The sequence below is a fragment of the Perissodus microlepis genome, chromosome 6, assembly GCF_051167445.1.
Source record: "Perissodus microlepis isolate ML-2025 ecotype Zambia chromosome 6, ASM5116744v1, whole genome shotgun sequence".
NCBI classification, from domain to species: Eukaryota; Metazoa; Chordata; class Actinopteri; order Cichliformes; family Cichlidae; genus Perissodus; species Perissodus microlepis.
The window spans coordinates 27,194,411-27,222,367 of record NC_140466.1 but is presented as its reverse complement, the minus strand read 5'-3'; the positions used below and the strand labels follow the sequence as shown (position 1 = coordinate 27,222,367).

General features: G+C 40.5%; 1 protein-coding gene across 14 annotated transcripts in view; it reads right to left on the bottom strand.

Moving 5' to 3' along the window:
• sorbs2a (sorbin and SH3 domain containing 2a) overlaps positions 1 to 27,955 on the bottom strand; it is a 60,855-nt gene extending 32,900 nt beyond the window's left edge. For 2 of the 14 annotated variants that reach the window (XM_084931748.1, XM_084931755.1), the window contains exons 1-3: positions 15,983 to 16,786; positions 10,177 to 10,328; positions 103 to 158 (exon numbers count right to left, since the gene is read on the bottom strand). In XM_084931748.1, coding sequence (XP_084787874.1) covers positions 103 to 112 — 10 coding nt within the window. In that variant the 5' untranslated portion in view covers positions 113 to 158; positions 10,177 to 10,328; positions 15,983 to 16,786. Of the gene's footprint in view, positions 1 to 102; positions 159 to 10,176; positions 10,329 to 15,982; positions 16,885 to 27,556; positions 27,642 to 27,862 lie in introns of those variants that run through there. The other 12 variants (XM_084931754.1, XM_084931756.1, XM_084931750.1 and 9 more) reach the window with 11 other exon arrangements.
• Positions 27,956 to 27,957: the final 2 nt, after the last annotated feature.

Below are 27,957 nucleotides of genomic sequence, written 5' to 3'. Positions count from 1 at the left end.
TTCCAAACAAAAGCAAGACATGGATCGGACAGGTGGATGGGGGACTTCCCAACGATCCTGTAAACGCTGCACTCTGTACTTGTTTTTGGATATATACTGTACCTGTATTCATATTGAAGAGCACCTCTTACTGATCGACAGCAGGGGCACACACTTTCCTAAAAAACAAAACAAAATACAAAGTATTTTAGAAAGAGATTTAAACTGTTTGAATAGAGTTTCAAATCCAAGACCTCAAATGGATCTTCTTGAGGGTAAAACCTCAAAAGCAAATTTTGGAGATGCCGGTGTTAAAACACAAAACTGTAGCGAGGTACCTGCTTTACTGCAACCAAGCATATGACTGTGATTAGTTTTTAGCGTGCTCATTAATTTGGCTTTGTTTCATTCTGAGAAATGATGGCAGGCTGGGTGCATAATAGGATTTTGTAAACATGGAATCGATCATTTTTCACTGAGAAACAGCAATAAATGATTTCTAAAAAACTATATAAACTATATAAAAAATATATCATATTTACACAGCTACATAACCGTAGCCATTTAAAAAAAAAAAAATTAAACTATTGGACATATGAGTGACAGGAAAAGGACACAAATCAAAGGCAAAGAATCATTACAACTGACAAGCAAACAGCACACCTGTTTTACAAAGAAACAAGACTCACATCGCTAACACTGCCTAATTCTGTTTAACTTGTTTTTTTTATCCTTCTATTTTTAGAGCTGAGGAGAGAAATGCACAGATGTTTGGGCTATATGCCCCATAGCTGTATGTTGCCAGTTTGTTAAAAAGGATGAAACAGATTATATTCACCGACAAAACATATGTATCACCAGACATTTGTTTCAACACTGTGACAGCTTAGGGCCTCTTTGCACGCATGTGAAGTCCTGATAATTACAGCTGTCATTTACTGGTGCTTATTTGGGGGACGGTATGCAATTGTATTCTGACATAAATGTGTAAACTGCCTTAGCAGTTGTCCCTAGTAATGAGTGGCAGGAGATGGATGACCCAGCATTTTAGTACATACTGTATTAGACCATACTCACAACTCCAGTCTTAACAAGGAGATAAATACAAAATAGTTTTAATGACAGACTAAGTTTGAAGTAACTAAGAAACATTTATTGCTGCTAACTATACAAGTAACTACAGCACCAGCCTCTCAGAACCATTTCATTTACAACTAAGTAGGTTATGTACACATAACAAACAAAAGACCAAAAACATGCAGCTACAACCATTAACTTGTAATACAAAACATAGTGAAACACATCTACCATCACAGGGACTTTATTTTCCTGTCAGCAGATTCTATTTGATTGCTTGTAATGGTTTTAAGAAATGCACAAGGTGTGATGAAACTGTATTGGGCCCCAGTCACACAGAGCTTAAACTCATTCGGGGCTAAAGACCATCAGGAAACTACCCGCCATGAGGGAAAAATGTATAATCCCTGATCGGTTAGGAGACAGTTGCTAGCATCTGCTGTGAAATCAATTGACGCAGGCGTAGAGACTGGAGACCCCTGGTAACCACTAGTCACTAGGGAAAAGTGTGTCGTGGGAGCCTGTTGACAGTCGATTTGGTTGCAGGGGTATACAGTGCTGCACGACAAACCTTCTTGTGATTGCTTTGGTTCCCAATTGAAGACACAGAATCTTCTACAAATAGTAACAAACTACTTGCTAAGCAATAGTAAAACTAAGAAGTGTGATGCAAACGGGGGATGGAGACTACTTTCCTTCATAGTAAATGTTTTGAAACGTGTTGGTTGCAGCAGTTATGAACAACTTTTACTATGAAGGCAAACATTCTTTGTTTCCAGATTGTGTTGGACTTTGAAAAGTTTCTCAGCTTGGAGAGTAGACAGCAAGTGTTTGTAGATGAGTGGCATCTGTGCAACAACCTCTTTTCAACTGATTTTTATCAGGCATCAGCCAGATGCCTCTAGCCAACACTGGGGGAATAGACTACAGCAACCAGAGGTTGCCAGGGGGTTGCCAAATGGCCCAAGCCAGTGTGACTGAGGCCTTACCTGATTTGGCCAGTTACCCAATAAAGGTTGTCCTTTTAGATCACCCTTTTGGCCTGATAATGCTCCTCACTTGACTGTAAGGAGCATCATCGTTGATGAGAACAGCGATGCAGAAGCAGTTTTCAGCTGCATCATCTCTTCGACCCCAAGGCTGAGACCGTCAGCTGTACTATAACTGTGTTTTCTAGCCACACAAACACAACCTTCACTCACCACCTGGACTAGTTGCCAATCTTTGCTGCCTGCAACTTCAACCACTTTCCAAAATTCAAAATCCAGCTGAAGGGTAGTCACTTTGACAATGGGGGAGATTCAGCATGCACTGCAGAGGCACAAGTGCAAAGGGATAAAATGTAGCAGTTACACAGTGAGCTCAAAATGCTCGAGAGGTGTGTAACATGTTGAGGTGGGCCAAATATAAATCAGGTAAGGGTTTTTATTTTGCCCACAGATCTTTATTATCATAACTTATAGATATTTTGCCCTGGCTTTGAGATTTTGAGTGCTGAATCTTTTATCACTTACAGTTACACAATATTATTTTTACTACACTTTCCTCTGCTCAGCCCTGTGTCCATCTGCTTCAGAGCAGGGTAGACCCACAGTAAAGCAGTTATATAAGCAAACTCACCCTGAGATGGAACGAAACAAGAGTACATTAAATAGATAAATTAAATTACAAGAGGTATCCTGCTTATCACCCAATAAGAGATAAGATCAGCATGTTTTTCATCATGAAGTAACGTTTACTGACAAATTCTTTTTTAATCTGTACAACATGGGATACTTTCTGTCCCTCAAGACCTAATCCTCACCCTCATACCCTGTGTCCTCATAAATCTTGCTCTCAGAAACAAACACGCACACATACACACACACACGCGCAGGCACCCAGGGGTAAATCATGGGTCTGGCGTCGCAGGCTGTCGGCGTCCAAATGATGGTCAGATTATAAACAGCATCATGTTTCTTGGGGACAGATCAGCGGCGACACAGCAGCTGTGGCCGTGGTGTAATATTAAGGCTACACACTGGAAGTAAAACGCTCTGGGCTCAACACCTCAGTTCAACTCTGCCTGCTTGTCAATATAGAGCTTTTTAAAGCTTTTAAATACAATCTAGCAACCCCGTCTAAAGCCTGGGATAGACCATTAGTAGCTTTTTAGCATGTGCCTCACTCTATTTGAAAGAAAGTTTCCAAAATAATCCTGCAAATACTCCTCTAAAATGTTTACTGTGTTGCTTGAAAAGGAAGCCTGGAAATAAATGCAGACAGACCAAACATCTGATACTCTGTCAGCTCTCAAAACCTTAAATAAATACTCAATAATAAAGAAGAGGACTTTGTTTTCCAGCAAGATGTTTTGGATTCTTGTACTACTTTTTAAAGGCCGAAGCATGTTGGTATGTCAAGTTTCTTTCGAGACATTTTTTTTTACTTTGCCGTGGTTTTTCCACCGACTGTAATTTAGACATCGGTTGGCCACTCTGGAGACCAGTGTGTATATAATTACTGAGTGTAATAGCTGTGGGACAGCAAATATACAACTAGGAGCTAGAAGCTGCAGAAAGCTGTGATGTCCAGTATCGGGGCCATCAAGTCTCGTTAGTCTGCCATGTGGCCCTCTGAGACCTACCTGGTTTACATTATTGGACGAATAGGGCTTAAACTTTATATAGACAAGAGACTGTTACTGTAAGAGGAAGTTTGTGTTGTTTTGTGCCAGTACTAGAAAAACATTTTTGCTAATCTGAACTTCTCACCATGAGCCGTTTTCTTAATTTTCCTTCCCTTCATCACATGGTAAGCTTAAACAGGAAGACTTTTAATATTGTTGACTTGATCAATCACGTGTTGACACAAATGTCCTTCTGAAAACAACTGATAAGTTTGAGTACATGTATGGGAAATTCCATGTGTAATCTGAGTGCTGTTTTAATTATCTCATAAAATCTGAGCGGAGACAGCACAACAAAGCTGGACCACCAAAGACCGGAAGGAACAAGTGTCTTTGCCAGTATTAACAAAAACAAAACAAAACAACAACAGTCACTTAGCTAGGATGCTGTGAAAAATAAAGATATGCCCTCAAAAAGCGTTCGTCAGGATACCATTAGTCACTGACTGCTTTGACATAAACAAAACAAGAGTCTTAAGAATAAACATGCCACCATCTTTTAGGGGGAGTACTTAAAGAGCTGAGAGAAGCACTTTTCAATATCATGTGCCTGCTAAACGGACCTTATTACGACTGATGGTGTTTTCTTATAAGCTATAACTGCATTGAAAAAAAATAATTATAAACACAATACTTTGCTGTTCAAGATTATACAGAAGAGTGTGTATGGGGGAAAATCACCAGGTGAGAGTGAATGGTCATTAGAGATGAGGTGACATCAGCCTCAAAGGTCCTGGTACTGAAGTGGTCACTCACTAAGATGCACTCACAGATTAAAATTTGTAGCAAATCTGTTAAAAGTGTTGCATATGACCCTGAATGTCCCACTGGAGGAACATCTGAGACCAAAACAAACAGTTGCACTGACCACACCTTTGTGTTTCATATACAACCGGAAACTCTGTGTGCACACAGTCCTGCAAAACACAAAGCCAGCCTGCTTCAGTGGCAGCTTTAATTAAATTTACATCAACATAAAGGCCATAGTTAAACCAATGTAAACTCTGGCTGACTGAAACTGTACCTACTCTTTAAATGATCAATTGGTCTTCAGGAAAAAATATGTAAATCAGTGCACTAAGACCACTGTATATGATAGCTTTATTGGACTATGAGTAATCAATACATTTAATAGGTAGCATTTGCAGTATATTAAATCTCTGTATTTTACACAGAACTGAGAACAACAGACTCAGAGCTGCCCGGATTCATCATCCGTATGATGTCAGAAAAACAGAACAGCTATATATCAACTTTATGTCCAGCTTGGTTTGGCTGTTGCTGCTTACTTGAAGGTGAGGCTGGGCATGCCTCTCCATATAAAGTGACTTTGATATTTTGGGCCTCTGTTTTGACAAAATATAACCGCAGCAATGTCTTCTTTGACTTCTTGTCTGTTTACAGTTGAGATTTGTGCACATAAGTTGCGTAAATTAAACAAACCAATTTTATTGTTACTCTTTATTTTCTGGGGAGACCAGCTGATGTGCCCGACTGCACTATAAGGGTGGGGAAAAATGTTTGATACAACAGAGCATTGAAATATTTTGCATGGCAAATATCAAAAACTATAAATGATAACTCATTCCGAGATGAGCAAACTTATATTAAATCAGTTCACCTGAAAAAGAAAACAAAAAACAAACAAACAAAACAACCAAAAAAACAAACACTGGACACACTTAGCTTGACAAAGTTACCCTTTTAATTTAGAACAAGTTAACGGCGCAGTCACACAAGTAAAAATATGACAGCGGCCTCCGTACGTCACCAAAAGTCAGAGGCAGCCTGGTGATTGTATTGAATTTTCCCCACGTTCTGCCACATAACCCGTGGTGACTACCCAGAACTTGAGGGCGTTGTACACTCACAACCACTCTGATCTGATTTTAATGCAAAAAAATAATAGATGTGAGACAAGTTTGTCAATATCTTTCTTATCCAATAAGATACTGACAAAGTATAACTTTCTGGACATAATTTGCAGTTGAAAAAGGTGATGAATCACAGTTTATGTTATTGCAATACTCAGCATATTGCAAAATGTTAAAACAGCTTTATCAATGTTCAAAATGCTTGTTACAAGCTTCAGTGAGAAAAAGAAGAAGCAAAAAACAAACAAAATACTGCAGCAGAAATATTAATGGACACGAGTTGGAATGTGTGCTCTGCGTATTACCTGTAGGGATGCTACACAGTCAGCATCAGTAACAGCCAGGCCAGTGCATTTTACGCTGATACAACAACAGCAAACAGAGAAATCTGGAAAACCTATCTAGGAGGAATCAGAGAAAACAAACTCCTTTTTTAAACAGGGAAACAGAAGGTCCCGGGAGATTCAACATAAATCTCAGTCAAGACATGACGAGACTGAAACCAAACCGACGGGGACAACAACCCCTCCAAAAAAGGCAGGATTTAGCATTGCTTCATTCCTTAATTACTGAAACTGAGCCAAATTTTTTTCTTTTTTTTCTTCAGTGTTGCATTTTTGTGGTAAAAATGTGGGGAGTGTGGGATTGTGGTAAAAGAAACGAAAGAATCAAAACAGTAAAAAGAATTGCCCACTGTGCTTTAAATGGACACTGTAGCCACGTTAGCCCAACAAATGTTAATAAAAGTAAACATTGAAATAGTTTATAAGCCTTTTAATAAAGCTGCAGAGGGAGCGTTAAGAGCTTGTAACCTTTTCCTTTTTCAAATAATGAAGAACATAAAAAAAACAAGTTTTTGTCTATGCTTAATTTAAAACTCCAAGTATCTTGGCATCATTTAGCCACACAAATGTCCTAATAAAGTAATGAAAAATATAACCTCCCATAATGTTGGCAACAAAGTCAGATTTAATTATTACATTCAGAAAGCGATGAGTAATCCATGTCACGGTGATTTTAAGCACTTTAACACAGAGGCATGTGTCAAAATCTCTGCTGAGCAGCGGTGTTAAAAATCCTTTAATGGCCACATCACAATGATTCCTGGTAATATGCCGGTCATTTCCCATTCATATGATTGAGGTGCTATTGTTTCAGCATGCTGCCTTTCCTACATACCTTAAGAAACTTCTGACCTGCATTTCACTTTAGAAAAGCGGATTACTCGAACCATGAAACAGTTTAGGCCCCACACTCCAGCCTGTTAGAAGTATGTTAAATACCCGTCCATACCACTAAATCTGAATAAATGGTCTTTAATGATTCCTTTAAAAAAACGAAACCTTTCTAAAGTACAAAACGAGCAGCTTCAATCCTCAAGCAGAACACAGTTTAAGCCTCTCACAAAAGCACTAAAGTATTTGTTGTTAGATGCAGGAATGTTTTGTCGGTGCCATGTTACTGTTCTACCAGCACATTACTGCCAGTAGTTGAACAACAACCACTTGCAACAAAGTCTCTGTTATCAGCCTTGTTTGCTCAACCTTGCCACTCATTAGCGGACCCCCCTCCCCTCTGGCTGTAAGAATGGACAGGGGAGGTCAACACACTGACCCTGCGTGCCCACTCACTGCCCATACGGCAAACAACAGAGAGTGTGTTCTCCAGATTGCATCACAACGACGCTAACGAGCACAGCCATTGGCCCGAGAGCACTAATGCAATTATGTAACACAATCCCTGGTACTTTGAGTCGGGGATATGGGAGAAAAAGAATGAATTGGATGTGACACTTGGTGGGTTTGTTATCTCAGTCTTCCTATACAGAACTTATGATGTGCTCTGTGTGTGAGGAGAGAGCAATTTAAAAAAAAAAAAAAAAAAAAAAAAAGGTACATAGAAATCTAATAAAACCAAGAGATGAAGAGAAAATCTTCCTATTGTGTTGTGTTTAGTGAAGCAAGTGCAAAATAAATGGCATCCTACTGAAAATGGAAAATTATATTAGTTGCATTATGTAAGCTCTGTGCCAAAAGCCGCCCGAGAACACATCTGAGCAGCCCCGCTCAACAATACATTTAGAGCTGCCACAGTTTCATGCCGACTCCTTAAGAATAAGCACAACACACACAAAGATATCTAACAAAAGCTTGAAAACTATTATTCAGACTGCAGCCGACACAACAAGCTAATATAGGCAGAGCTACGAGAAGATAATAGAGTGAGCAAATGAGAGGACAGTGTGACATTAGGCTAAATGTCAAAGCAATTTCAAAGATGAAGCTTGAGCGTTTCCTGACTTGTCATTTTGACGTAATGTAATAGTCAAGCTCCAGCTTTCTGAGTGAAGGAAGAACAACTGTTGTTCAGCTTGGAATCTGAAACATTTTGAGTTTAAAATATGATGTTTGAACTACAAATACCATCAGCCGATGAAAACTATTCATTACAACTTGGTGTGGACTTCATAAAAGCAATATTTTCCTTTGTGTTTGCAGAGGATGCAGAAGTTAGTTTTTCCACATGCTACGAGTAAACACGCCCATCTCGAGGGCGACAAAGTGTGACGAGGTAAAGAAATGTATCCTGAAAATATGCAAACACGTCAGAGAGATGACAACAAAAAGAAATTCCAAATTACAATATGTAAAACAAAGTGTTTACGTCTAAGACTTTGTTAAGACAAACAGTTCAAAAATATATTTTTTGATTTGAGACAGGAGGTACGCTGAAGCGGCAGGGCTATCTGTTGTGCCCAAGATTAAATTCCCCATGCATAGTCTGGATTCCCCAGGTACCAGTGTTAAGTGTTGAGCATGAAGATAAGAGGAACTTGATTAGAAGAGGCGCTATATTTAATGCCATTAGCTGTGACCTTTTAACCTCGAAGCTGGTCAAGAACATTAGAAAAAACTTTAAAATTATTATCAATGCAACATTCAGCATTCCTACTTAAAACTGACAGTTTATCCATGAAAATATTCACAAACTCAAAGTTCCTGATTATTTCAGGGCTTCAACAATGTGTAAATAAACATTTTCCTTTTTCATGAAGGACACTGCTTACTTTGAGGCTTACTGGTGCCAACTGTAAGAAGGGACAGCACACAGCAAGTATTCATTTATATGTTTATGTATTAAGTATTTCTACACAGACATCAGAGTGTTAAATGTCAAACAGAATGAAAAAGATGTTTTTCCTATTTCCAGGATTCTAGATATTTGCATGAGAGCCTCAAATAAGAGCCTTGCATTCGCTTTGATTCAGTAAAATAAAAAAATTTCAGCTTTAGAACAAACAACCAGTAATCAGGAATGCGGAAAAGAAGGGCTGAAACAACAGCCCGGGTAAGCTCATAATCATAACCACCACAAAATATTCTATCCTTAATTTTAAACACAGATACTGCAGAAAGAAAAAAAATCCCTGATTTCATGCCAGATTCATTTAATTTTTCTAATAACACCAGCTTCATAGAACTGCCACTCCACATGACACACATCTAACCAAGCAAATGCCATCAGCTGAAGAAGAAAACTATTCATTACAATGTAGCGTGGACTTTATAAAAGCACCAAAAAGATTTATCTAACCAAAAAACCTTTACAAAAGTATCGCTGACCTCTGCAATCAGTTTTAATGAGGCTGGAATGACGCATATGAATGAAGAAAAAAAAAAAAGAAAAAAAAAAAAAGAGGTTGCCCTGTGACGTTTGCAGGGAACGCACAAAGTGACTGTGTATGTGAGATCCGGAAGAAAACAAATCCAGCCGCCCGTGATACAAACCGAGGCTGGGAACCACCCCTTACTGTGTACCCAAGGGGTCAAGGTGACATTCCACAACACCTCTGAGATTGGCCTAATGGAGGAATTGGTGCATGGCTTTTGTTGAATAGGAAATAAGAAACCATGAAAAAAGGCTGTAACAAGAGACTGAAGTATGTAAAAGGGCCCGAAGAGGGAAAGGATTCTGGGGCAAAAGTTAAGAGGATACGGAGTTCTTATAAATATATTTACAAACAAACAAATACACAAAAATCTGATAAAGTCATGCTCAGGAAGTTAACGCTCACAACTGTAATCTAAGCTTTTTCTGTGATCCTATTTCTTAGGTGACCGCGGTCAAAACCGCTGTTTTTATTTGACACCATTTCCTCTGTCCACTGTCACAAAAGACAAAAATTCTACTCGTGGGCTATAATTTTTGGTTTTGGCAGCACAGATAAATACTATTCCCTTTGGGTGTTTGGGCTGTAAAAGCTATTCGGATCTCTTTTAATTTAAATCTTTTTAAAGCATCTGTGTTCATAACAAGTAAATATAGACACATGACAACCGAGTAGACAGCGCTGCGATATCTGCGTGCCTTGAAGAGGGTCTTTGAAGAAAACAGTATAAGATATACTGAATAGCACGGATTAGGACAGGTTAAATCCAAAATATCCACACTCAGATTTAAATTTGTTTTAATAAAAATGGTTTTCCTGTGAACGCCAGCGAAATGCAATCCTGCCCCACTGCAGACAACAGAGTGCAGGTGCAACGGTCCATCAAGCAAAGTAAATGTAACTCTTACCGTCATAAACCCAAAAGACTGGAGAAGTGCTAAGAAGAGTCACGTATGGCGTTGTGACTTAAAGTCCCCCTGTGCCTTCCACTTTCTCTCCTCTGCTCAGGACAAGTATCTCCTCCCGCTCAAGCTTTAGTCCCAAGATCCCCGTTCAATGCCTGGGAAGCACAGAGACAACAGACCGAGGAGAAAGTTAAGAGACGGAGTCGAAGAGTGGGAGTGACAGGGAAAGAGAGTTGCCTGTTTGGGTGAAGCAGTGATCAGATACGGTTATTTTCAGACTCTGGCATGCTTGTCTTTGAGACTGGAAAGTAACCCCCCAGTGTGGATGGGTGGGGGATAAGTGACAGGCCTGAGTATCTCTATTTTGCCACACACGTTTTCATGCATGCCACGCAGTATAAGCGCACGCATGCCCATGAAGACAAACTACTTCTAAGCACACGTTCACACAATTCATACATTCAAAAGGAGTCGCAGAGTGATTCTACTGTATGCTACATCAGGTAGATACACCTTTCAGATGTTAGGCTCGCCTGAGGTGTGAGAAGGGTGTAAGAGAACCTCAATGTACTCATCTCCTCCTAACAGGTTTTATGTCACAGTGGCCAGAGTTGTCAGTTTGTGGCTATGTAAAGTGGCGGCATCCACACAGAAACTGACAGGAGTCTTAAATCCTTCTCACATGAGATTTTCTTTCTTTCCTTTTTTGTTGTGGTCAGCTTGACTTTGTGTCAAGAATGCTCCCTCGGAGATGTGAAAATCCAGCCACATAGACATGACATGCAATTGCACTTTTTCTTTTCCCTTTTTAAATCCATGTAAATACATCTTGTACTGTCAACGTCATACCAGGCTCTAAATATACAAATTATATGACCACTCACCTGTACCATTAATAATCTTTCCCGCGCTGTAATCCATATGGGACTGTATATTTGGAAAATGACCACACACATGCACACAGAGGCCGAATATACACAGGAGAGAGGTCAGCCAGAAGCACCTCTAGACCCCAGACTCCCTGCTATTCCTAGAATGATGATGTAACTACTGCTATTAGCATGTCATATTTAGAGCCTGGATACCTAAAACCAGCCAGGCAGCTACTGTGTAACATGCTATTTGGACAACATCCAACGCATCCACTTAAAACAAGTTTTCAACAATAAACAGAAGAGGCGCAAGAATCCGCAACTTACAAATTAAAGTGCGGTAAAGGCTCGGGCAGAGCCGAGGTGCCACTACAAAAGAAATTAATTAGCTTCCATAAACCAAATCCTGAGATATGACAAAAACAGATGAGATTCATACTACAAACCTTCCAACAAAGAGTGGGGAGATCTCTTTAGTTTGCTGTCATTTTAAATGTATTTATCTTACTCTACAGTAGCTGAGCAGCAACTATTTTAGCATAAGGCCATAAATTAGAAAAAAAAAGCTTCATAGGCTCTGCCAAACCTGTTGCCAACTTTTAAATCAAACATGGACAGAGCTAAGTCTTGATCAACACTCTCTGTGCCTGCTGTCATCATGCAGATGATGAAGTGGTAATGTAAAAATCCTGTCTACATGGGCACGAATGGATCCAGTGACGAGTAGCGCTCCTCCAACTATGTCTCCCAAACACCTAGGCTTCAGACTTTGGGGTTCCCGAAAGCCCCACAGCAGCAATCAGTGTGTCAACAAACATAATCAAACAGCAGTTGCCCCCCAGAAACATCTCATCATGTGGGAAGGATCACTGAGGTATGGTGAAAAGCTGACAACTGACAGGTGCTAATGATGCAACCTTGAGGCCAAAATCAGGGCAGTACCAGGGGACCAATAAAGTTCTATCATAAGTGCTATCAACTATAGACTTAACCTGGCATGACAAACACAAGCAGCAGGATCTGCATCACACATCAAAGCAAACAGATTTTTGGCCACATTCCTTACTTGAGATCATATTTTGGCTCTTCTAGGTGTGTCCTACTGAGTGCTGCATGTGGAAGAATGATTTATAAAGACAATTTAAAGCAAACGGACAGAGCAGCAGCTTAGTAATGATCTTATTAAAGTACCAAAGCAAACTATTTTTATAGTAACTGACACAAACTCACACTCAAACGCACCGACACTTTGACCTATGAGCCACTCTGGACTACAGTAGCCGTGTCGACATGCTCTCACCCGTACAGTTTCAACACCTAATTCATTATCAGCTTCTCCAAGGCCCTGCCATTCCCAGTTAAGTAAGTGGTAGGATATAAAAAGCAGAAGAGCTGCACATGTAGTAAGTGTCACTTACTGGAAAACACTTAAATCTGAAGATCAAAAAAGGAAAAGCATATTCACAAAGCAGCGTGCTCTTTAATAGAGATATAATAGTTTAATAATATTTGTTTTTCTACAAACTTTTTTTTACATGTATTACATAACTGGTGTCGTGAGCTCCTTCAGTATAACGCATACATTCAGATCTGCCCATTTTTGAGTGGCCAAGTACTGTACTGGTTGGCCCTCTCAAAGACGATTCTAGATTTGAACCAGTTGGTCTGATGGGGGCATTTGCGTGATGAGTTTGCACATTCTCCCTGTCCCCATTTGGGGTTTTGTTCAGGTTGCTCCAGCTTCCTCTCACAATTCAAAGACACAAATACTAGGTTGGTAGATAATTCTAAAATTGTCATATGTATGAGCGTGCATGTTTGCCTCATGTGGTAGCCCTGTCTGTGACGGTATAGTGACTTGCTGAGGGTGTGCCCTGCTTTTAGCCCTTTGTCAGTGGGGATAGGCCTCAGCTCCTAATGATATGGGGATACAAGGGGCTTAATCTGATGTATGACAAGCTGGATGTGACCGCAGCAAATAACTGTGCAGTTGCACGGGCTTTTGGTCCACTTTTCTAGATTTACCATAATTTGAAAGCACCTGGCAGGACTTGAATAACATGAAGTGTAACAGAGGTATAGCAGGCCCACTCAGTGTACTCAGAGGCTTAGTGTTTCTGCTGTTTAACAAAGCTGGCTGTGTATTACTTTCTGTGTTTAGCCTTTATATTTAGAAACCTGTGGTTGTTCTTGCAACCACTGAAATAGATTAAAAGGCCTCATGACTGAAATAGGATTGACGTGTAAGGATTAAATTAGGGAAGGATCTTGGCTGGAAATACAGGTGAAGATATACTTGTCAACTTGCAGTGTAAGTTTTTAGACTTTTAATTTTCCAGATACAGTATAATTTGAACATCCCTAGCGGTGTATAGATGCAGAGGTTTTTCACAAAGCCAGAAAAATGTGTTCAAGTCCATTTTATAAGATCAGATATTGCCATTTTTACACATTTGATTATTACACATCACATACATATGCACAAGTTTGCCACTAAGCAAACCATATTGGGTGGGATTAAGGTCCCTGTATGGTCATCCGCAGGTGCAACAGAGGCTGGCTGACCAGCGTCTGTGTGCGCTGTCGCTGTGTACTGTCTCCAGGGGGCAGTGTAAAAAAATATGTGGAACAACCGGTAATGTGGGCTCTTGTTTGCACTCTTGTTAGTCATTTTGGTTTGGCCACTGTCAAGTCATGATCTACAAGAACGTATCTACAATGGAGTAGGACTAATAAAGAATCAGAACTGTCCATCACAGCCATTGTTTGTGTTTCCTATCCATGCTTCTTTGATCTCTGTTGTTTTTTGCTTTTCTTTGTCTTTGTGGTAACTCAACTACATTGCACACCACAATCAGCATTTGGCCTCGACAGCAGCTTTTTGGGCCCGTCTCTGTTGCACAGCCAGATAACTAAGCAAAATGATTCCAATGCAGGACCGTATCAAGTCGTTTTTTTGTGCTACAATGTGTTGCTTATTTGTCAGAATAAAGTATCTCTGGTTCAGTAACAAAGAATTACTGATTACTGTGCAAAAAAGAGGATTTCTTTAGATAAAAGTGGCTCAGCAGATGAGATTTTAAAAAAAAAAAGTCATCAGCATGACACTTTATGATGCACGCTACAGGACATTGTTAATGGGCTCTGGGAGCAGGCGCACACCACTTCTCAAACACCACTTGAGCCATGACATCAGACTCTGGAGAAGGGCACAGTGAGGGGGAGATAAAGGAGGAAGCAGAGCAGAGGATACAATGAGAAAAGAGAGGGCACCAAAACAAAGAATAGACATGGGAAAATTAAAAATGAGTGTGAGAGAATGATAGAGTGAAATAAAGGCGACTGTGATAGTAACCCCTTCTGCTACATTCTGTACTTTCAGAAGAAAATGTATCACATTCGCCTATTCCCTGACGACCTGCCTTGATCCTCTTTCTTTCTCTCTCCCTCTCGGACACACATGCACCACACAGCTTCTCTCCCAGTAACTCTAAACTAGCAGGTGCAACTGAGTTAGCAACAGAGACACTTAGTTTTGGGCTCTCTGGCCATTAATCAAATCAAAAATGCTATGATTGCTCATTATGAGCGTATATTTAAGTCCCTGTTATTGGTCCTCTGCGAAACAGTCAGTAGCCAACTGTTGCTCGTCACACTGCATCCTGCCCACTGCTTCCTCATCAGAGACAGAAGAGTGTAGTCACAGAAATACAAGAAAGACAACATCAGAAACACCGGCCAGTATGGCCTAAGGCACACACACACACACACACACACACACACACACACACACACACACACACACACAGCAAAAGACACTCACAAGGCAGGTAGAAAGGTAGGCCTCACTGGGAGTGGTATGCGATTCCCGAAGTGATAGTGTTACAGTCTGTGCATCCTGGACACATCCCCATTTTCCCTGCTCATCCAGCATTCATATGCATCTTACGGATACTATCCGTTGCCCCTCATTACATCATCCGTTTAACCAAGTTAGAAGACTGGACAGAAAAAGCTGTGTTGTCCGTTTTATTTTTGTTTGCTTGTTTTGAACTGGGACAGCAATGGCTTTGAGGAAGTCAGACAGCAAGGCAGCAGATGAGTTTTCCCATCTGCATAGAGACTGACTGATAAAGCTTTAATGGCAGGTGAATGTGAACTCAGGAAGCAGGAATAAGGAAAAACTGCAACTCAGTGATGACTGTAGGGTGGCCCTGCGCAGAAGCATTGCTCTACATATTACACACAAGATGAAATGAAAGAATTGCAGGGTAACAGTGTTATTATTATCATCATAAAACCAAACTCAATAAGTTATATGTTCTTCGTCCAATTAGAAAATAAATATCTGCTATACGCTTATATCCTTTTTTCTTACACATACGGGAAACTGTATTGACCAATGCACAAGTGCAAGCTAACAATAGAGATTATCCTAAGCGTTTAAGATCTAGGTTAAACGTGGATATTTCAGTTCATGTTTACAACTATCAGGAGGCTGCATCTTCTTCCCACACTGCTCTCATAATGTCGGTCCTTACGGTTTTAGAAATATTCTTTGTAAAGCTTAAAAGCTTGTGGTTTCGCCATTTATCATCCTCCCAGTCCCAACCGCATCTTCCTCTAATGCACTGGAGACACCAGTCCACCGGAATGCACTTTAAATGGAAACCGAGTCGACCCGACCGCATCCCGGATAAGCTAATTCATTTTCTCGAGTTTCGTCAATTACAACTGTAGGGTCATTACTGCTTGTAAGGCAGTTAAAACAACCCAAATAGCCTTGTTTACCAGCTCTAACACCACGAAATTAAGCCGAGGGTCAGATCTAGTGCTGCTGCTGCTGGTGCAGCTGCTAAAAGCGACGCGGAGGGAGAGATAAATATATAGCCCCCCCCCTGTGTTTTTTAAACAACAAACTGGTAGTGTGTACTTACCTTAACACAGCTGCCACCTCACCGGACAAATTCCCGAAACATGTCTAATAACATGTCTTTTCCATATAAAACGAGTGAAGTCCTCGGACAGGCGCAGAAGTGACACACACCGTGAAGCTACGGCGGCTTCGGGAGCTACTGTGTGATGAAACCGTACACCTGTTTTCAACGCGCATGGATGTTGTGCCAACCTTGACTGAAGGCTACTCCCTCTCTCCCGGGGGGTCACTGGTCCTCGGACAGCAATGCGGTGAAAATAACCTGTCCCCTCTCCTTAAGACACTCCAAGGAGAAGGCGGCACAATTAAGTTACCGCCTGCCTTTCTTTCTCGACTACATGCGCGAGCCGCGCCGCAGTCCCGACCCTAGCGACTCTGGAGAAGAGAAGCGGCGTCAGTCCAGAAATGGACCGGCTCTGCCTCCGTTTCCGTTTTTCGTTATTAGTGAATGATGTCTTGGCTTCGTTCGCAAAATGGCCTCTGTTATTTTCATTCAGCAACAGTCTACCGCGAGCTTCTCATTGGGTCTGCGTGTAGCCATAGCAACGCCCGCGGTTCAATCAGTGTTTGCAGAGGACACACACAGCACACAGCACACGGGAGGCCTGTGTACGGCTCACCAACAGGAAAGTGTCACTTTGCCTTCTATCTGCAGCAGAAACACACAATAGACTGACCTCAGATATGAGGCGGGGTGCTGACGGTTTGTTTTAATGGTTAGACCATGACAATAACACAGGCTAAGGCTCGAAGCCTAAATAGGAAATGATTCATAGATGTTTGCTAGGAATAACTTTGAAGCTGTATTAAGATTTATATCTATGCTGTCCTGGTAGCATTTTGTCCATCACCATGCTTGTAGGTTTAAATGAGTTCTTTTAGCTACCATGTCCCTACCGTGAGCTGTAGGTATTTGCTTCTAGACACATTTGTTTCTACTTTTTATTATTATTATTTGGCAGCGAAATCTTTTAATTATCAGGAAATACTCTGCTGTGATAGTGTGGGTTTATTTGAGTGCTGACCATAAACTGTATATAAAAGATGCACATGTCCACTATGACATCATCTGGTCATAAGTTTGACATTTTGGCATGCACCATCTAGGTTTTTTGATGATCATATTTGGATATTAGTTTTGAGCTCTGTGTCATCAGCTAATGCTAGCTACCTGTTTTGCGGTTTGGAAAAGGCCTTGGAGGGGACTGGCGTCGGCTCTTGGGATGGGCAGATACACATGCACTTATGAGAAGTGAATAAATTGAAAAAGAGAGGGAGGGTGAGGAACAAAAATGAGGACAAACTCGTAGCTTGTAGTGCAGGGGTGTCATATATAGACAGAGAAGCAGAAGGGGAGTGTACGAGGTGTGGTCCTGCATTTGAAATTTAGATAAATTATCTAAGGTGAGATCTAGCAGAAAGCCAGCAGCTACAGATGCTCAAAATGGCTACACTCTTCATGCATGACTTTAGGCCATAAAACAATTAAAACAGGTCAGTTTTAATTGTTTTATACGCTCACTGGTTAATGACTTGTCAGTCACATAATATAATCCTCCTCTCTGACACCAGACTTTACAAAATGGACTTAAGTTTTTTTTCATTATGCCCCAAAACACAAACACAAGTCAGTTTTTACAGAGGTAAAGGGAGAGTGCTGTTATCTCATAGATTTCTGTAGGATCTGAAGCCTTTTATGCAACTACAGGTGTCACCCCCTGGTGGCTGTTAGAAAAGAATGCATATTTAGGGCACTGCTGCATTGGCTTCACTTTGGAAGCTATGTGCATTTCCCCCAGCCCCATCCGTGCCCCTGCTCTGAGTTTAACTGTCTGTAACACACCCAGCTATTAAATAATATATAAACTTGATCTACTATAGGCCTTTATAGCCAACAGAAGATATTCTTTATGCACATTTAATAATTTGTCTTTAATGTGTCCAATAATAAATATCTATCTATCTATCTATCTATCTATCTATCTATCTATCTATCTATCTATCTGGTTTAATACCTCTTTGTTGTGGCTGGTATATTTATCTATTTAGGTCTCAGCGTAACAGAGACATAGACTGCAGATGTGGTGTAACTCTAAAGTGAAAGTAAGCAGCTTTTGCTCATAAATTCTTAAAAACCTTTTGAGGGCCATTAGAGATGGTCTAGCGAGTTGATACAGAATCACACACAAAGCCAAAAATTTGAGTTGTTGTAATTTTCTAGTAATATGGAAATTATTGAAAGAATTATATGCAGGGTTTTCATCTTTAGATGATGCCAAATTTATGTTTAAACTATGTCTGGATTTGATTTTCAAGTGAGTTTCTTTACTATACTGCACATTTCTGATACATTTTCACTGTTTAATGCTTCAGCAAGAGTGATTATTATTTGTGTCATCTTATAACTTCAGTCACATTAACAGCATTTCATCAGCAGCGTTAAAGCTGAGGTGTTATGTTGCTGTTAACACATCCATAAAGAGCCCTTTCTTCTGTCAGCTTGAAAGCTGTACGAATTTAGAGCATTATTGATGGCTGACCTTTGTGAGGTGTCAGCAAGACCACATCTGTTAGTGTGTATGTGTGCATATGTGTTTCTGTGAGCGCGCGTGTATGCAGGCATCTGCTTGGTCTTTTATCACCAGCACTCATGTGCTGTAAAAGCAGCCCTTACTGTCTGTTACTGTGGTCAAGAGGGTTCCTTTTTATAGGTGATATGTTATCCGCTGGCATACTATCAGGCATGCATTCTTACAGGGCCAGGGAAGACGATGATGATACATTGTGTCTGGTATGCAGAGATCCACAGGAGGTACAGGTATAGACATACCGAGGGAAGAGGCTATGGACTTTGAAGATTCAAGTAATAGAAATGAAATAACTAGGCTAGAATGCCCACCTGGTGGTAGGTTTCAGCGAGTTTCAGCGAGTCTGTGTAAATTGTAGCCTCAGTTTCCTGTTCTTAGCTGACATGTGTTGGTGCTTTTAGGTTCAATGAGATGCTGTTCTGCATACCTTGGTAGTAACAAGTTGTTATTTTGACACAGTGTAGCCATTCTCATCTGAACCTCTGGGATCAACAAAAGCATTTTTTTCCAGCTCGGTGGATTTCTTTTTGCTCTTTCTCAGACCACTATCTATAAACCATAGAGATGGTTGTGTGAGAAAATCCCAGCAGATCAGCAGTTTCCGACGTAAGCCAGTGGCTTAACCAACCTCGCCACATTTAAAGTCACTTAAATCACCTTTCTTTAAAGCTTTGAGCTTCAACAGAACATGTTGACATGCTTAAATGGACTGAATTACTGCTATATGATTGGCTTTTTTGATATTTGGAGATGAACAGATGTACTCAAACAAAGTGGTCAATGAATATAATTGCAAGAATCCTTACCAGTCTCCACTGACGTTCAAGAATCATCCTCAGTGCAGGTGGCTCTCATAGTGCATCGTTCATTTAGTAAAGTCTTAAATGCATTCCAAATACTGACATTAAATACAAGACACACTGAAGCTGGCCACAGCCAGGAGACAACACACTGCACGTCACACAGAGTATCCCTGTACCTAACCTTTAAACAACTGCAACTGTTTCATTTTCTCATGATTACAGCTACATCATACCGTAGAACTCATTCTAAATAAAATACATAAAAGTTCCCACATGACACCCTCATAATCTACTGATGTTTTTATACAATAACTTTATCACATTTTTATGAAGCTCTGCAAAATGACACTTTCATCATGGACACTCACTCTTTTTTCCTGGAATGTGCTGTTTGAGGGTTTTTTTGTAGCCCTAACATACAGTGTATACTAAAAGCACCCTCGCAGTCTCTCTCAGAATAGCCCACGGGACAAAGGACAGCAGGGTGGCACACTGATCTTGTGAGAAAATGACTCTTTTATCTGAACAGTGGCACTCTGTCACATCTTTCAGCCATTGCTATCCAAAGAGATCCACATTTGGAACAGCTGATACTGAGGTCCACTTGTCTGGCCAGTGTTAAAGAAGTGGTACAGAATGAGTGCATGGCGTATGAGTACAGGAGGACATTGTCTGGGAATGACATCATGCTACTTTCACTTCTATTCCTGACTTACTTTGATGTCTAAGAGCTGAGCAGGTGAAATGCCAAAGCAGATCTGTAAGAGGGCGATGATGTTGAAGTCTACGTCCTCTCTCTGTTTAGCAGAGTCATTAAAGACAGCTCAAGTATTAAAGTAAATCTTTGACCCCCTAACTTCCATTTGCTCTTATTTATTTTACCCAGCGTGACTGCAGTTAGTCAGATATCTTAATCAAGCTAGCTGTGTTTTAGCTGTGTTTTACTTGGTCAAGAGTCAGTTTCCACCTTACACAGATAGAATAAAAAGGGGAAAAAAATCTTTCCGCCTCCCATCAATCATCCAGTGGATGGTGTAATTTACCGTGAACCCAGCACTTTGGCTTCTGCCCTGCTCCTGTGCTGTAATCAGTCAGAAAGAGTGAACATTGCCCAGTGTGAAAGCCAGTGTCACTCATGACTCTTCAGTTTGAATAAAGTATTGTTCTTCCAGTGCTTTGACAGATGTTAAGGAAACGCTGATGCAGCAAGAAAAAAAATGGTGCATGAGAGAAGTTCAGGAATACCAGAGAATTGAAATATAATAGCAATATAAAGGACTGTGAAGAGCTCAGAGGACGAGAGGGGAACCAGAGGTTGATGCCATAATAACAAAATTATACTTGATAGCATGTTGCTGCATGCAGAAATGTAATTGAATTCAGTTATTCTGCAGACATGTGAAATGCTGAGCATAACCCACGCACAGTCATGTTTATTATATTTTGAATTAATTAAACAGATTACGCATTTCAGCCTTTTTCCTCGGCCATAAATTCTCACCTAGGCTCACTCGGAGGCAGATTTGCAGACTCTTATTGCCATTTGGATGATAAAATCAATCATGGCTCACTTTTTGTAGCATACTGCTACAAAACCGCTGCCGACTCGGTTTTTGATATTTTGCAATTACCAGTAATCCAATAGTGCTGAAGATGTTTGGCACAGTCAGACTGGAGGCAGAGGGAAAAGAGGCAGGACTAAATTAATTTTCTGCAAGATTTCCCATGCACGTGTTTTCAGTATTGTAATAGAACTCACAAATGAATTTGCTGACTCAGTGGCTTTAATAATCTATGTGTAGCTGTTTGGAAATGCTCCCGGCAGTGTCTTTGGTCTGCTTGCGGTGCTTGTGAAGTCTTCAAAAAGTCCACTAATCAATATGTCCTATAACAACAAAGGATAAAATGACTATGTGTATTGTGTAAATTGCCAAAGCTACAGATTACTAGACCTGACTCTGCAGTACTATTGAGCTTTTTAGGCTAATTTCACTAATTGTTTTGATGGTACTGTCCCCAGGTTCCACTCTCATAAACTCATCTTACAGGGAACTGTTTTCATTAAAATAAATGAATAGAATAAAACAATACTGGACTTAACTCAAAACACAGAAGCCAAAGCAATCTCTATTTCTGAAGAAGCTGAGGTCTTTTAATATTTGTTGGATGATGCTCAGCATGCTTTGAGTCTGTGGTGTCCACGGGCAGCAGACTGAGCGTAGGGGGCATCAACAAACTGCTGCTGGCCCAGTAGGATCGTGGCTGTAGAGCTTGACTCTCTGATGTCAGTGTCAGAAAGGAGGATGCTGTCCAAGTTAAGCACAGTTTTGGATGCTTTACACCCTTTCCGTGACATGTTGAACAGTCACAGCAGCATTTGCAGGAAAAGACTCCTTCCACCACAATGCAAAACAGAATGCCACAGGAAGTCGTTCATTATGGCCATCAAACTCTACAACACCTGACATACTGGACTATTTTTTCACTTGCCATTTTTTGGATACGCTACCTTCCCGGCACTACAATTCACAGAGACAAAGTTAGGTACTAGCTGTGTTTCCTTAAACTATGATTTAGCAGCTATTGAGCAATCAGAGGCCAACAGAGGGTGTAGCTATATAATGAACACTGTAATTACCGCAGCAGGGCACAAGGATGCGTTTAAGATAACTACTAACTTCTGTCTATATCATTCCCTCTTCTAATTTGTGTGATGCTACATAGGGGCATCAAACTTACAGCTGACATACAGAGATAACCTTTTAAAATGGGGAATAGCATGCTTTCTAGAAGGAAATAGCCAAATATTGGACATGTTAGGCAATGTCATCAAGATATTAAAGATCTTATGTCTCTTTCACTCTGAATGCTGGTAAGTTTCTCATATTGTAATAAACGTTTAAGGCAAATTAAAGTTCAGCTTTCACCCAATTTGAATAACCAAATTATCCTCACCCTTTAACCCATCATTATGGAAATCATTAAGTCCTCATAGGCCTATCTCTTTTTTTAGCCATGATAATACATGAATAGGCTCTTTAGCACAGTTCTATTGAGTGAATCAGTGTTAGTCTGTTATTTAGCAGGTCCGCTGTGGTCCAGACTGAAATATCTGACTAAATATTGAACAGATGAGCCATTAGGTTTGGAAGACCTTTCCATGGTGTCCAGAGGATGAACTGAAATGACACTGGTGACACTCCTGAAAGGGTAGCAATAAAGTGAATCATTATGTGTGTTTTGTCCAGTGCCTTCATTTATGATAGGCCTGCAAAAATGAATGGCATTCCATCAGTGTCAGATTAATACACACACTTAATACTTAGTAATCACATGCATGTGTAATTGTTGTCTTGTCAGTGTTATGGAGACTGCAACGCCATTAAATCTGATCTAACCCTCATACTGAAACACACAATCTTACATTTGAAACCTTTGGAACCACATCCACCTCTCTCCTTTTCCTTATCAGGGCATGAAAGGACGGCAGACTATCTTGTGCTCCTTACGCAACATAGCTACCTCTTCATGTTTCCCACGTGCGTCTTCTAAGCGTAATTGCTGACAGACTCTCTGGAACACATTTCTAATACACCTCTCTACTCTTCACTGTGGGTAAGCCAGGCCTCTCCTGTGTGACTGCTGAGTGGATTGATAAGTGGTGCTGCGAAATGTGGCCGGTTGCTGATGCAAGCTTTGTGTATATGCCAGTTGGCAGAGCCGATGCAGAAATGAGAACCAACAAATACAAAAGCAAACTTGATAGATGTGTAGCTGGGTGGGGGACCCTGACAAAAAAGAAGATAATGGACTATTAGCAAGTGCAGTGAGAGAGTATGGAGAAGTAGAAAGTATGAAAAGTGACTGATAGTTAGAGGTGCTAGGCAAGTGGGGATGCCAGCTGGCTCATAGTTAGCCATTCCTCGCACATCTAAGTGTTTAGTGAGGATAGACACCCCTTCTCAGCTCAGAGCCTGAGTGTTTGGAGAGTCTTTGGTTGATTTTGTAAATGATTAGCTTACATTGTAATCAAAAGGCCAAGGATTGGGTCTTATTACAGTTCAATTTAAGAAATATTCAATATTTGATAAGTTAACACAACATCTCTACTACTAACTACTGACGGCGTAAACATTTCAAGTGTTTGCAAACTCTTTTAGCAACCTCTTTTATTTTACCATGTAAAATAGCAGAGTTTGGTCCATATTGACACGATAGCATCACGCTGTTGCTGCACATTTGTCTGCCGCACATCCACAATTGTACTGAGATCTGGTGACTTGCATGATCAACAAACCAGTTTGAGATGATATGACAGTGACACGCAGCCAGCAGGGAATGGGTACACTGTGGTCACAAAGCGATAGACATGGTCAGCAACAATACTTAAGTAGGCTGCGGGATTTAAACAACTCGCATTTATTTTATTATTTTATTTTAAAACTCAAGCCATTCTCCTCTGACCTCTGAGGAGCTTGCTAACCGGATCATTTATCTTTAAAATGCGTTGTATAATATTCTGTAGAAGTATAATCTCAAAACATCAACTGTTGATCATGCAAGTGAGCTCGCTGTACTCAAATGTACAGTCACCAGATCTCAGTACAATCGTGGATGTGTGGCAGACAAATGTGCGGCAATAGCGTGATGCTATTGGGCCAACATGGACCAAACTCTCTGCTATTTTACATGGTAAAATAAAAGAGGTTGCTAACAGAGTATAGAAATACTTAGACATGATCTCAACTCTAAAGCAGTGTTTACATCATCAATCGTTAGTAGTAGAGATGTTGTGTTAACTTAGCAAATACTGAATATTTCTTTTCAAAGCTTTTTTGCAGTTGTAATGAGACCCCATCCTTGGTCTCTGAGTTCAATGTAAGATAATTATTTACAAATTCAGCAAGCAATGAGAGTGTAGCAGTGAACCATTATGCCAAAAGTCTACAGTCTAAGCCTACAGTATGATGGAACAATTGCACTGCTTTTTTTTTTTTGCAATTTAGAGCTACTAATCCTGATTAAACATTTTAATCATAAATTTATTAAACCATTTTCACATTCTAACAGTGAGTAATTACTGTAATGCTCCTGACCAGCATTGGAAATGCTACCTGGGGATAGCAGAATCAGCAGCAACACCAGCTCTTTCCTTCATTTCCTTGCTAATGATCCTGTTAGTGGAAAGCAGTTATGAAAAAAATCTGTCCTTGATTTATGGGAAGAGCTGTAAATCCTCCTCATAGATTTTCAGCTTCTTCTCAAGCCTGTAATTAAGTAATGGCTCGATTAGTCCTATCAAACCGGGGGGGGGGGAGCAGGGATATTTATTAGAAGCCAACAGGAGGAGATTAATACAGGTCAAACACATGATGGTGCTGGTAGACAAGTGTGCAGTCACAATCACGACAACGCACAGTTTGCAGTGGGATTTGAAAACTAGGCGACCAAACAAAATGTCTAAGTTCATTCAGAGACCAACAAGGGGATGCAAACAGTAGCAAAAGGGCAAAGTGTTTTGTGTATGAAAAAACAGTGCTTACTTTTAGTTTGCCTAAAAAGGGAGAACTGCAGACAGAATTGTCAGCAATATTGACTATCTCGTTCATCAAAATACTTTTGCTCTCAATTTTCAGTGTCCTTCGTTCTGGTTCTGTTGCATTAGGAGTAAAGCAGTCTGTCCATTTTTTTTTTTCCGGTGTGAGGAATGTGACCCCTGAAACTCCCTCTTCCTTCTTTGGTAACATTGCTGCTCTGCTACATCAAAAGAGACCTAAATCGCTAAATCAGTTTTGACCACATGACCCAGAAAAATATTTGTGTGTTTAGCCCAAAGGGGATGAACTTCACACAGCAGTGAATGAAAGTATTTTATTTAATTTATCAGCTGAAAATAAGACATGTAGTAATTACTGCGTTGAGCCTAAATCGCTTTTTCCCGTTGTTTTTCTGTTTTAGGACAATCTTCCCTGTTGGACATTAGTTATATTGTAATTACACATTAATTACATGAAAAATACTAAAGGAGGATCTGCAGGTGGCTGGACTTTACTGTGCTCTTACATTAGAATTAAAAAGACTGAAAAAAAATGTATTCTAAATATAATGCCCTATTTTTAACATAAAAGCAAACCACTGACTCTCAGCACTCACTCAGTCTGCTTGGCTCTTTAAATCAAGGCATTTAGTCCCATCTGCTAACCATAACAGGCAGGCTGGGTTGTTAAGACTGCCAAAGCTTAAGGTGTTGGAACAAAGCTGTGGCTGCCTCCTTTACTTTAAGGCTGGCGCTAGAAATGTGTAATCTCTCTTTGAAAAGGCCACATGTCCGACAGCATTTATCACACAGAGAAAGCTCAGGTCTCAGCTCTTCACAGAAAGGCTCGCAACCTTGGAAAACTTGGGTCGTGGGTCAGCTCGGGCACTGTTTGTGCTGTAGGCAAAAATAAAAATGTTTGCTGTAGATCGCGTCACATGCTTTCTCAGATCAGCCTGAAAAAGCTGCACACTATCTGTAAGTCTGCTTAGAAGGAAAGCCACAGCCAATTTTTAATTCCTTAAAGCTGCTCTAATTTTTTATTTTATTGTAACACAGAGTGATAAAGATGTGAAATTATCACATGACTGCCAGTTTACCTTCTCAACTACAGCCCTAAGACAAGTTCTACAAAATGTGTTTAACTACTGTTTTGACCTACAGCTGTTCAGTACGTGGACAAACAAACCTCTGATGCTGACTCACTGCCCAGACAGCAGTAACTGCTGTTTGGTCTAAATGTGGCCCACATCTGCAGTTTTCTATGGGCCACTAAGAGAGATGACTCACTTTGACTCAGACAGAAGTTCCACCTTAAATGAGCCAGATGGAAGGTGTATTGCAAATTTTAGGCCACGCATAAAATAACAGAACATTTTCTAACACTGTAACTGAGGATAAGAACGAAAATCAGTAGAGATTAATTCAAATGTGAAAGAAAGAAAATTAGAAAAAGGAAAAGATTTCTAAAAACAAGAAGCTGATTTCAGGTCCTTCAGATCCATGCATGCATATGTCTGGCATTTTATTCAAACTGTGCCTCTTACACACTGAATATCACTGAGCTGCACTGCACACTGCAAAGAGTTAAGAGTATGGTAGTAGATCCATGCTGCTGATTCCAATTCAGTATTGATGTCCTGTCACCCCCGGGGACTACTTCTAGTGAGAACAGACCCGAGTCAGCACTTAGTGAGCACTAGCCACTGATGAGAAACACTCACATGCAGTAATTATTTTGTTTATTCCTCAACAGCACTCTTTTTACTCAAAATAAGGACAAAACTGTTAAAAATCTGAGTTTCCATGTGCGTGCAAAAATTATCTGGCCACATCGCTGTCGTCTGACATCGGCTGCTCGTTTTCCTGCACTGAAGACAAAACAGCCGTTTCTGTGCAGGGTAACACATCATGCAGTCATCCGTGCTGAGCAGCTTTATTTTTTGGGTAACAGTATGCTGAATGCATATATTTGCACATTTTTGCTCACTAGCTTCTCAGCAGATGGCATAAATATGTGCATATATTTTGCTTGTGATTATTTGCCCCCCCTCCCCTGCGCTTCCTTTAAGGTGTGTTCCTGAACAAGCTGTATGTCATGGGGCTGACAGCAGAGCTGGGAGTCTGACCTCCAAACATCATTGGTCAGCAAACTGGGGAGGGGGAGATATGCTGCAGTGTCTTTTTTTTTCTGCAGAGGGAACATGCTACAACATTGCTTCTACTGCCTGCACATCTCCTTGTATGTGCATTAGCCGTTCCCTTCTTCCCCATTCCTCTCTGCAAAAAATCTCTTCATTCCAGTTTTCCACTTCACCTATTGTGAGAATTTATCCCATCGCTGCTAAAAATGTCAGGCTAACAAAGACTTAAAGTAACACTGCTTGTCTTTTTTAAGTCCACACATGTCCACCAAACAATGGCAGTATGCTGCTATAAGACTACAACTCCCTATAACTATGCACACAATCATATTCTGGGAGCAAATAAATGGATGCATGTCCAAAGCACAGGTGTCACTCAGTCAGTGTGTAGTGAGGGTTTGGACATGCTGATGATGAAGATTTATTTGCGAGTAAAGCTGTTGACATAATTACATAGCACAGGTTAACAACCACTACAGCGAAGAGCCAAGAGGGCAAACTCACCTTTTGTGTTAGGGCATTCCAACACTCCAGAGACTCAATCTATAAATGAGGGAGAGGAGATTAACCCAAGCCGCACACATACTCCCACTGATGGAGCTGTTGCCTCCCACCAATTATCCCTTTTGCATGAGTGCATTCAATCACACGCGTACGCACAACACGCACTGGCCGCAATCTGGCAACAGTAAGTGAAATAAGTACAGTAATGCCTGTCACTGTCCACATGTAAGTAGGGGTGCTTCTCCTTATTCTTAATCCCTCATTCAAGCGCCAAGTTGTTCCTCTTGGTCAGAATCAGATGGTTACCTGATGGTTACTTTTCTTCTCTTCGCGAGCTGTTCAAGGTGCATCTCATGAGTTAGTTGGTGTTATGGCAGAGGCTCCTGTTGTCATCACAGCCC